At 34.3% G+C, this 12,351-nt stretch overlaps 1 protein-coding gene across 1 annotated transcript in view; it reads left to right on the forward strand.

The window, feature by feature from the left end:
• LOC121416262 (semaphorin-1A-like) overlaps positions 1 to 11,894 on the forward strand; it is a 43,967-nt gene extending 32,073 nt beyond the window's left edge. The window contains exons 11-18 of the mRNA XM_041609778.1: positions 1,948 to 2,101; positions 4,348 to 4,504; positions 5,957 to 6,024; positions 7,427 to 7,614; positions 8,149 to 8,180; positions 8,934 to 9,251; positions 9,685 to 9,761; positions 10,959 to 11,894. Of these exons, the coding sequence (XP_041465712.1) occupies positions 1,948 to 2,101; positions 4,348 to 4,504; positions 5,957 to 6,024; positions 7,427 to 7,614; positions 8,149 to 8,180; positions 8,934 to 9,251; positions 9,685 to 9,761; positions 10,959 to 11,009 (1,045 nt within the window). The 3' untranslated portion in view covers positions 11,010 to 11,894. The remainder of the gene's footprint in view (positions 1 to 1,947; positions 2,102 to 4,347; positions 4,505 to 5,956; positions 6,025 to 7,426; positions 7,615 to 8,148; positions 8,181 to 8,933; positions 9,252 to 9,684; positions 9,762 to 10,958) is intronic.
• Positions 11,895 to 12,351: the final 457 nt, after the last annotated feature.

Genomic DNA, 12,351 nt, shown 5'->3' on the forward strand with positions numbered 1-12,351 from the left:
GTACATGGAAACCATTTAAGAGGAAAAAAAATATTCTCATAATCTATATTTATTATTATACTTTTAGGTTAAATTCAATTTGATACCACTTTTAAAAGTCTTCAGCAAAATATTGTTTGAGAGGTACATGCAATAATATGAGTAGAGAATGCAATTATTCAGAGTACTCAGGGATATGATACTGGTAATTAAATTTTTGGAATCTGGAAAAAAATTACTCTCTTCAGTCTATGGTGTCATATATGTGCATGATTGATTGAGGGGATAAGGTCGATATCCATTCACAATGTGAATTTTTTTTTTCCAAATACAATTTTTGGGCTTCTATTGTAATTCACAGCATAAAATTCAGTGAAACATTTTTTTTAGTAAACCCCAGGGGAACGTTTCACGACAGGACTTGTCGGACATATGATCCGACAAGTCCCTTTTTATCTGACAGTTACCATAGTAACAGTGCTTGTCTGGCAAACTTTTTGATGAAATGCTCCCCAGGTTGTGTGTAACAAATGTTCACATATATGTTTGTTTGTACTTTGAATATTGGTTGTTAAACAGTGATGTCATGTGACCGCTGGTTGTTGAACAAAAATGACAGGGTTAAAGAATGCAGACTACTTGTTTGTCAAACTAAATAATGATAAATGAGTGTTTAATCTAACCTTTCCAAACTTTCATTTTTTCTTTCTTACCTACCTTCCTTTCTTTCCCTCATTCCTCCTGTCTCCCTTTCTAACTTTCTTTCTTCCTTTCATAATTTTTTCTATCCTTTTTCTTTGTATCTCTCTTTCTTTTTATTCTTTCTGAGCTGATTTTCCTTTCTTTGCTTCTTTCTTTCTTTCTCAAAATTATTACTTTTGAGCTTCTGGATTACTAAATTTTACTTAATAAAGTTGGCAGCTCTGTTACTTGTTCCCCTTTTAGTTTTATTCATAAAAAAATGCATGCAGATATGCTGATTACAAAAACTGGTTTTCTTCTAATTGTGCTTTCCACCAGTAACATTAATATGAATTTCTCTCTTTAAAATGCCTTTATATGATAAGCATACTCTATATTGTATACTTCACTCCCTTACATTTGTAATTTCTGTGTTTTTAGATGGCTAATTACTTACATCCCTGTAACCTGTTGTATAGGAATGTAGAATTCAGTAACTTGTAGTTAACCCTAAATAGACTGGGCTATTTCGACGCCTAAGAAGACTGGGGGGCTTATTCGGCCCCCCCTTATGATCTCGGCCGTTGATCGCGCGATCGCGACGAAAATTGGCACACACGTTACCCATGGCATTATCTACAAAACTACCGTATAATCTCAAATTCTGCGAAAAATCTCATTGCTCATTGATTATGCTAATTTTTGACGTAAAATCATAAGTTTGCTCTAATTAATAAAATAATGCCCCTAAAATGCTTATTTTTGTTTCACATACTCTAGATAGGCATCTGATCAAATTCATTTTTCAAAAATTTCAACATCACATTTATTTTCTTATGTATTCTATTGTTTTCTAAATTTCTTACATATTTCTTTGTTTTTCGACTTTTTATTTTTTATTGTTTTTTTAATGGAAATCGTCAGAGACTTTATTTTGACCATAAAAGAGATAAAATAAATTGATTTTAAGCAATAAAAGGAAAAAAAATGATACATTTATGAATTTAGGCTAAAAACACTATTTGCATTGGATTTTACACAAATTCACGTTTTTCAGTAATTTGGGGTCTGCATGCACTTCCAAAATGTTGTGTAATTTTGGAACCACGTACCCGGGGGTCACAATTTTGGTCTCGAAAGTTGCGCGAGACTTAAAAGTAAAAAGTCAGCGAGTGACATGGTAAAAAAAAGTCGAGGGGGGCTGAATCAGCCCCCCCCCCCCCAGTCTTCTTAGGGTTAATACTTCCCCCTGTTTATGATCATACATTCTTAATATCTTTTATACAGTAATGGCCCACAGAGCTCAGCAGTATGTGTGTTTCTCCTGTCAGAAATAAATGAAATCTTTGATACAAGTAATTTCAAAGGACCAGCCTCTTCAGATAGTATCTGGCTTTCTAGACCAAGCAGAGAAATTCCTGTTCCAAGACCAGGTCTAGATGTAAGTAATAAAACTAATACCAGTATTCCTATTTCAGGGGGTGTTTTACAAAGAATTAAGTATGATTTCAAATCATGCTTAATAATGATAATAATAATAATAATAACATAGGTATATTTACCCAGAATAGCCACTTCAGTTTCGAAAACTGTTCTACCAGCAGGCCCTGCTATTATTATTACCCCGAGCTGCCTAGGCGCTCCAGCATTCAATGATTTAGTGCCAGCTTGTGTATGATATCAAATGCATTATGAAGATGCAGAGTAGCATATATGTCTCTTGATCATGTTCTGACCAATCATTTGATGCGTTTTCAAATCATTTACCCAAGAGATGTACTCACTTTAAGCTAAAACACTTAGCCAAATTCATGAATTGAATACCAAACTAGGCTAAGTAATCTATCCAAGCAAATGCCTTTAAAGTAAAATGCCATTTTTGTCTCACCTGCGAAGCAGAGTGAGACTATAGGCGCCGCTTTTCCGACGGCGGCGTCAACATCAAATCTTAACCTGAGGTTAAGTTTTTGAAATGACATCATAACTTAGAAAGTATATGGACCTAGTTAATAAAACTTGTCCATAAGGTTAATCAAGTATTACTGAACATCCTATTATAGTTTCATGTCACATGACCAAGGTCAAAGGTCATTTAGGGTCAATGAACTTAGACCATGTTGGAGGAATCAACATCGAAATCTTAACCTGAGGTTAAGTTTTTGAAATGTCCTCATAACTTAGAAAATATATGGACCTAGTTCATGAAACTTGGACATAAGGTTAATCAAGTATCAATGAACATCCTGCATGAGTTTCACGTTACATGAATAAGGTAAAAGGTCATTTAGGGTCAATGAACTTTGGCCGAATTAGGGATATCTGTTTTCAACAAAATAGTTATATGAACGAGCCAGTTACATCCAAATGAGAGAGTTGATGACATCACTCACTCACTATTTCTTTTGTATTTTATTATATGAAATGTGAAATATTTTTATTTTCTCGTCATTGTCATGTGAAATGAAGTTTCATTCCTCCCTGAACACGTGGAATTCCATTATTATAACATTCTGTGCTTCAGGCAAGGAGGTCCTAATCGTCAAATTCGTCAAAATTGAAATATTGTATAATTCAAACAATAAAAAACAAAAGAAATAGTGAGTGAGTGACATCAACTCTCTCATTTGGATGTACCTGGCTCGTTCATATAACTATTTTGTTGAAAATAAGCGAAACTTTGAAATGTCATAACTTTCTTGCATTACATCCGATTTTGATGAAATTTTCAGCAATGTGCTTGTCTGATTTTACTCTATTGATTCAAATCAACATTTTTCTGTGGTGGACTTGACCTTTAAAAGGAAGATGTTTGTTGCTTAGTATACATGTATATAAGTGTCAATCCTTTGGAAATGCTGTGGAAAAAATGAAAGCAGTGATTTATTAATTACATACCTTGTTTTTCAATTACTTGTTAATATCTGTTTAAGTTATAGGTATGTTTTTTTAAGTGTTTAGAAACTTCTTGCATTACGATAAGTGTTTCTTAAAGTGCAATATATTATAAAAATGACGTTAAGCACCTCAACCATTCGGCAGACTCTATACAAACCCTTATTAAATACATCATGATGTGATCATTTGCCACTTAGTTCACAGATATCAAATAAACATGTTCAAGTGTAATCTATGTTTTGAAATATGCTGTTGAATTGTTTCACTTTCATTCGATAAGTACTAAGTAGGCCTATTTACAATCAAATAGTCAGGTTTCTCAGCACTTAACAACCTTTTGGAAGAATTGATATTTTCCATCATACAATAGATATATTTGTCTCCATTAAATAGTAATTCTAACTCTTTCGTGTTCGATATTCATTTGTATAAAGTAAAATTTGAATTAGCAATAAAAACTAAGCAAGTATTGTTTTAAAGAAATACATCAAACCAAATTCTTGTGTATGTGAGAAGAGATCTAGTTGAAGATGATAGTAGTCATATCAATGGGGATACAAACCACTGATGACAAATGCTGTTAAATGATTTCCTAGTGTTTCTAGTGCTAAACCTGTATTTCCAAAATTTCATTTTTTATGAAGTGAGAACATTTAATTCATTCTCTCTCACTCTCTTCCTATTTCTATTTCTTCTAATTTCTCTTTTTCTCTTCCCTTGTCTAACCCCACCCCCTTCCTTTCACTGTACCTCTCTGTTCCTCCCCCCTCCCCCTTCCTCTTTCCCTCACAGTGCAATAATCCAACTCAAGACATTAGATACATCAGACAATATCCATTGATGCAGGATGATGCTTCTAGTATCCCTTTATTCATAGTTGATTACGCTCGGTTTACTTCCATCGTTATGGATTCACTGCCTGCTGGAAACATATACTATATTGGAACAGGTAGGTATATTTATATAATATTGACTAGCCTTGAGGGGAACATCAAATATATTGCCAGCAAATGAATCATATTGGCTTGAGTCTTTAGATGAGGGCAATATGGGTCATTTAAGGGCAATATATTTGATGTTCCCCGAAAGAAGAGCTAGTCAATATTTTTATTATCATCCAAATCAGATATCTAGAGCAAAAATCATAATAATGGGGATATTTCTTTTAAAAATAGAGTTCTATTGTGTCATGTTAATATCGGTCTAGGCTCTTCACTTTACCATTATGACGTACTTGCAAGCGCTCGGATCCAGCGTTGTCTTTATTATGACGTATATTGTTGGTGCGTAGATCCTTATGAAGCGTATCTCTTTATACGCATCCACAAATTCCCGGATGTGAGACCAGGGAAAATACAAAGGTATATTTTGCTTCGTCTCTGCATGCAAAGTAAATACGCGCATTGAGACCGAGGAAAATACAAACAATATACCTACCCTTCCCGATATTCAGAAAATGTAGGGCAATACGGTTTTGTAAATGACCAGCTCAGATGTCTGATACAGGTGATAATTATATATATTTTTCAAGGTCAAGATAAAAATTGGACCTTAATCTTTTATTATATGTTTGATTGTACTATATTGACCTTTTGTCAGGAAAAATAAATGATAGGGGGCCTATAAAGAATTTATAAATCACAGCTGATGTAGTTGCCTATTGAATAGTTATATAACACTGTAAGTAGCATGAGCTGCTGTTTCCAATGCGTGGCACATTCAAGGAATTCATCCAGCTTGGTACCCATTCACCTCTCCCGAGTTGAGTGCAGCATAGTGCGGATAAATTTCTTCAATATGATTTAATTCCATTCTATATTTGATAAAGTTACATCAACAGGTAAAAATATGGTTATTAAAATACAATGATAAAAAGATATAGAAAAAATTACATGGTTAAAAATAAGATATGGCTGCAGTATAGTATGAACACTAGAGGGTTAGTCTTGACAGCCACCCTAACATTAAATAAATCAGTATATGAAAACAATAATTGAGAAGGAACTAAACATTTCCCCATACATTACACAGCTTTGATTTTGAAAGTGATACATTAACCCACAGTCCATGTATCTTTTGATCAACAAATAAATCTCCAGATGTTAAATCTATACTGGAACAAAATTTGTTTACAAATTCTTTGTAATTCAGTTTACTTATATTTCATGATTATGCAGTTTGTTTGAATGAAGCTGTATTAACCATAGAACATAATTCAGATTTATATTCAATGTGCTTACATGCAAGTTATGAAAAAGAGGATTTTCCTTTTTACCTTCAAATACAAATGAACCATTAAGTGAATCGCTAAAATAAAAATGTGTAAGTTGGTATCCTTTATTGTTTCTTTTGATTGATATTCTGCTTGTCTTTATACTCTTCTTTCTTTATTTCCTATTAGAATCTGGCTCTGTACTGAAAGCGTATTATAATGGCACTGAATTCAAAGTTTATGAAGTAACTGTGACGGTAAGCACATGTGACTGATAAAGTAAAGGATAAGTGCTGTATAAGCAAATCAAATTATTATTATCACCCTAACCTGGGTGTAATATACCCCTTTCATAGTGAGAGCCGAAGTGGAGTTAGTCCAGAGTCCAGGAGGAGTTACTCCACTTTGGAGGGCAATATGAAAATTCTGAGATTAGTTTGATACGGATTCAAAGCGGAGTACTCAACCCACTTCGAGAAGAGGGTTACAAACGGAGTTACTCCGCACCGGAAATGCGGTATGCGCTTATCGCTGTGATCTCGTGCGTAACTTCCTGTCGATCGACACATCGCTATCTAGCGCAGCTGCATTTGCATAACAAATTTCGGCGCGAATCGCTCGTTGGGGAATTCGGCCACACGTATGGTGCGAACTCGCTTGGAAACCATGGCAACGACTGCGGATACATGGCTACGGTGCTTCCAATATGAAAGGGGGTTTAAAGTCGGTCTGCAGTACAAGTGTATCAACTCAACGCGGAGAAACTCCACTTCGCCTTCACTATGAAAGGGGTATTTGGCAGCTTACCAAAATTCAGAGATGTGTTTTTCACACGGTAATCCTTCAAGAATCTTTTCTTCACATTCACCATAGACATACACCACTAGGGATTACAGGAAAGCTACACTGTGAAAGTCACATAACACATTTGAATCCTGCTATGAGGAGATTCACAGCTTGGCTACATCCCCCCTCCCCCATTTGTTTTTCTTAGATGAAAGTGATGATTACTGATGAAAAGATATTTACTGAATTTTTGCAGGAAAAACACATCTCTGAATTTTTATAAGGTGTCTTTAATAAAGAATATTTTTTTTACATGAAATTATGTTGCAATAGATTGAAAATATTAATCTAAAAATTGTAAGTGATTATAATTGTTCCAAATACAGTCTGTATAATTGTTCCAAATACAGTCTGTATTTGCTATTCAAAGTAGCAGTAAGGCAATCAGCCACAATCTTTGAAATAATTGCATTTCCTGTGATCAACTTTGTGACCTAATATTGAATCAGGGCAGATGTTGCTCAATTCCCAAAGTAGTAGTCAGTTGATACTTTTTTTTGTTTTTGAGGCTACCATGGAGATCTGGGAGTGTTTCATAAAAATGTACATTTCTACTTTAATCTTCCATCATCCTTTCATGCAAGTATTCCATCACAAACTCAATCAGCACGTCATCCAATGGAAATATTATGAAACAGTCTTGAAAATAAATCATTCCATCGGTCATTTAATCATTATACAAGCAAGGAGTCAATAATATACAGCAATCTTTTGAATTAATTGAATGATGCATATTATTTCTCAAAGCTAATATCATGGAGAATGGATTCAAACACATCTGATTGTTTACTTCTGTTTGATTCATTTTGACAGGATAACAAGCAACCTGTTGTGGGTCTACAGCTGGCTGGTGATAGCACAAACCGTCACATCATAGTTGTATCTGATAATGCAGTATACAGGGTGCCATTACATAACTGTGCTACTAGCTGTGAAAGGAGATGTTCTGAATTGATGTATGGATACTGTCAATGGGAAGGGGGCTGCTGTAAAAGCTATGGGTATGTATCAGGAGTCATCTGTTCTCCATGTTTTGTTATACCACAAAAAGTCCCCCGCTCTACAAATATTTTGTTTGTAAGAAATGTTTGCCACGATGATCTATGGCCCTTTTTTTTTGAAATGAAGTTAAGTCAGAATATGCGGTTCCAGTTTTGCACTGCAATTATTACCTGCATATTTTGATAAAACTTGCTCTAAAATGTTATTTCACATTAGCCACCCACCATTTTTATTCAAATAGGCATCAAATTGCCGACCCTTTTATTTCAGGGTTTGTTTGACAATCTTCAGTGGTACATGTGCTCCTGCAACAAGTTTTAAATTTTTCCGTAGATATTTGTTGAGGTTTGAATCATTACCAATTGTTTACAATGATATACCTGTAGGATTAATGACAAATATATATGTGTGAAGTTTTTAAAGACATCTTACCCAGTGTATTACATGATTACTCTGTACTACTATGTATTGCAAGCAGAAGAGGTAAAAATGAGATTGCTAATGTTACCTGGCTTATTTTTTTTCATTTACAGTGAAACGACATGTAGCGAGAACCCGGTTGATGGTGAGTCTTTTTTTATATTTAGCACTTTGTATAAATAGAAATTATTTATTTAAAGATATTTTTTATAGAGCATTTTATAATATATTCTGAATGCTATATGGCACCTTCCTGATTTTTTTTTCTCTGTTATCTAGTAAATGTAAATATTTGTAATATTCTAAAATTATGATGGCATCAGCAGTTGGGATGTGAAGTAACAAGGGAAAAAATGTAGGTGTGATTTACAAGAAGGTTGATTATTTCTTAACAATGCAATGAGATGTCTTCATCACATTAAGTTTGATTTAAATGTGTTTTGATGAAGTACTTTGTAGTGAACATGTGTATTTCTGAAAATTTGCTCTGCTCTACACATGTAACCTTTGCAAAGTCAAAAGTAATTTGTTATCTGTAAAGCAGCCCTGCCAACCATTACGTTTTTGGCGTATTTAGTACGTTTTTGCAACCAAAATAGAAAAGTGTTTTTTTTTACAAAATCGTAATTTATTGAGAAAAATCATCTCTATATGTCTCTATTACATAAAAATTACACAAATATGGTTCTTAGATCAATGTAATTTCAGGTAACTTTTTTTTTCGATCATAAGGTATGGGAGTTGAATGTATGGATTAAATCCTTATTCAAATCATTCAATAGAGAGTTAAAGATTTGTGTATTATTTATTTAATCTGATAATGAATGGATCTTTGGTAAATTACATATTTCATAAATGTTGCATGGCTTTAACGTATAGGTGGTGATTTGTTTTACAGTTTATGTAACCATAGAGCCAAGTCAGTCAATGACAGTATGTGAGAATGAGATAATCCAGCTCGTCTGCCACGCCCAAACCGCACCATTCTGTCAACCAATTACTCTAGACTGGACCATGGCCGGAGGTCAACCTATCGATAACATGGGTCATCTTATTAGTTTAGATCAGCTTTATGACTACCCACTCCACAAGCTGAGTGCTCTGACCGTCCAGTCGGCTATCACTGGGAATACAACGACCATGGAATGCACAGCTCGGACCACTATTGGTGGACAGGCTTATAGCGTCACAAAGGCAACCACTATTAACATTCAGAGTAAGAAGTTGCATTGTTCATTTATTATAAATAGACAATATGCCACATATTGGCTTTCGGTAACTCTAAGCTATCATGTCAATGAAAGGTAGCTTTGTTGGAAATCCAAGGAAAAATGTATAAGAAGATGGCATTCCTTGATACTTTAATAAAGTAAATCACTCATGTATTCACAGGAATGGAAATCATATTGTTCTTGACAGCTAGTGGCTTTGTTCAAGACTTGCATATAAGACTCAATGTTTGTGACTATTTTTAGCCATTGTAACCAATTTTGCTCACACAAATGTTTCATATGTTTTTTATTCATATAACATTGATCTATAGTCATTTTCATTCCATGTGTCAAAGTAGTTAACTATCCCAAGCACCACCTCCCTCACTATTAAACAGGAAAAGAAAACTAACCTTATCATTCCCTATTCCTCTGTAGATTGCATCACCCAAGGATCACTAGAGAGAAGATACAACCTTCATCAACAACTGAAGCAAGAAAATACTATGAGCAAGGTAGGCCTATCTTCTATATACCCCCCACATTCTTTTCTCTTTTATGGGGCATTACAAGTAACCTAACCACATATTAGTCTTAACGTGATGTTGCAAGAAGTTACGATTGCATGCAAATCAAGTGCAAATTGAGTTTAATCAAATGATATATGCTTTATATATCATTTGATATATATAGTGCCAAGTCCATTTAAGGCCCTGCTCAAAACATACCTTTTCAATCAATGAATCCCAGTTGTGGATCGGTCATTGGAGGTGCACACCAGTTTTAATCTGTTAGTATATATATATTTTTTTTCTTGTGTTAATATGCACATTTATTTATGTTTTTTTTACCCATGTAAAGTCAAATTCAATAATAATAATAATATAGGGTATTTATATTGCGCACATATCCATCTTGTTAGGTGCTCAAGGTGCTCCTATATTACCCGGCTAAGCTAGGCGTTCATAGCGCACACAGCTTTTAAGGAATTACTTCCTACCGGTACCCATTTACCTCACCTGGGTTGAGTGCAGCACATTGTGGATCAGTTTCTTCAAAATTCAGAATACAGTGCGCTTAGAAACGCCGGTATTAAGCGCCCTATAAATGTTTTGTATCATCATTATTATTATTATTATTATTTGATATTAGGATTTATGCTGTAAGTGGAGCTGAATGTAACCAGTTTCTGTCTTCCCATCTGCCCCCCCCCCCTTCCATCCTTCCCCTTTCATTCTTGATCACTCTCTCTTCTTTATCTCCTCTTCCTCTCTTCTCTCTCTCTCTCTGTATTCTAGTCTTCTCTTCCCTACTGCATTCTTTTGTTGTATGGTTATATTTCATTCTGTTTATTGCTCTTTTAAAACTCTGTTAACTAATGAGGTTAACGAGGCATGTTCAGACATCCCATGACGAAGCAATGTCACAAAGCTCAGCAGGAAGTAATTGAATCCACATCAAAGAAATTTTTGCTCTCCTGAAAAGAGAAAAGTTCTGTTTATTAAAGCAATATGGCGTGATAAAGTCTATATGTGGTGTAAAATCCTCCCCAGGGAGTAGAGAGGTGCATATTGTGCTTCAAGAGATTCCAATAATCTTTTGATATCTCACAGAAAAAATTTGAAACTGTTTGTTGGACAAGGCGACTTTAATTGCTATATAACTCTTGAATACAATCATCGTTTCTTGTCTCGTGTAACTTTATTTTTCAGAGTTGTGATGCTGAGATATTTGACTGTGCTAACTGTGCCAGCTTCCCATGAATTGCCATAGCAGTATGAGATAAAAGCCCTAGGAGTGGACTTCAAAATGACTTGTAAATGAACTAAAAATGATAACTGCAACATCATACCTTCTATCTGTGAATGAAAATATCTTCAGCTGTTCTGTGCATTTATTTATTTGTAGTTTACGTTTATGTAGAATAGAGAAACTTTTATACTGCATTTATCTTAGGTTATAAAACATTTGTTTATGTTCCTGTTCAGACCAAATGTAAAGAGTTATCTGTATTTTAATTTGTTTTATATCATTTGTTTTTATAAAGAGATCGAAATACTCAAAAGTTATGTTTATTTGATGATGAGGAGAGGAGACTAGCACATTTTAGAAAGGGTTGTTGAATTGGAGGTGGACACCGTGCGGAGGAGGAGACAGCTTCCATGGAGGAAGGAAGATAAGGAGACTAAGATGGTTTGGTTGAGGATGAGAGATGTATTGCATTAGGCAAAATGGAGGGATGTGTTAAGGGTGATTGCTGCGAGTTTGACATAAATCTGGCCACCGCTATTCACACCATTTTAGTTTTTATTTCTACATTTACGCAATTATAGTTTAGTTCTTCTGGCATTGCTTTTGCTTTGTTCCTTTACTATGATAACTAGGAATTCATTTCTTTTCATCATGACATTTATTTTTCTTGCCATGTTTCTTGTCATGTTTTTGACAGTATTACCTACTTGTTATTTATTTCCTTCAATATTGTGTTGTTTATCGCTCACCGTGACAACTTGAGATAACTTTTTGCCATAGTAACTCAACAACTCGTTGCACTCTTGCCGAGGATGATGAGTTCAAATATTGACAAAAAATGCATTTATATGTATTATCTATCAGCTCAAACTTACAAGAATTTAATGTCTTTACATCTCTTGTAAGAAAAAATGAAGTACTGCGCCTGTGAATACTTATTTTTGGTAATTTGGACAGATTACTGCAAAATACTGTAGTACTCACAGTATTTTTTTGCGAGGGATGGGTGTGTTTTCTGTCATAATTTAGCATTGTCAAAAAAAGCCTGGTGTAGTCTTTTCCACTAGATCCTAATACATTGCATATGAATGAATTAATCTGGAGGTCCAGAATGATTGAAATTGCTATCGCAATCCAAAAATCAATCAGATCTTTTTTATATCCTCAAATGAAATAATTTTCAGTTTTAATGGTGAAAAATTAATTTGTACTTTTTTAGATGATAATCAAGATTAGTATTAAATCAATTCATATTCTCTAATTTGGGGAGATGAATGCTATCAGACTCTTTATCACTGACACATAAAGATCATCATGTTCAAAACTGCAATGTTTCACAGGGTTTCTTAGACT

The sequence above is a fragment of the Lytechinus variegatus genome, chromosome 5, assembly GCF_018143015.1.
Source record: "Lytechinus variegatus isolate NC3 chromosome 5, Lvar_3.0, whole genome shotgun sequence".
In the NCBI taxonomy this organism is placed as follows: Eukaryota; Metazoa; Echinodermata; class Echinoidea; order Temnopleuroida; family Toxopneustidae; genus Lytechinus; species Lytechinus variegatus.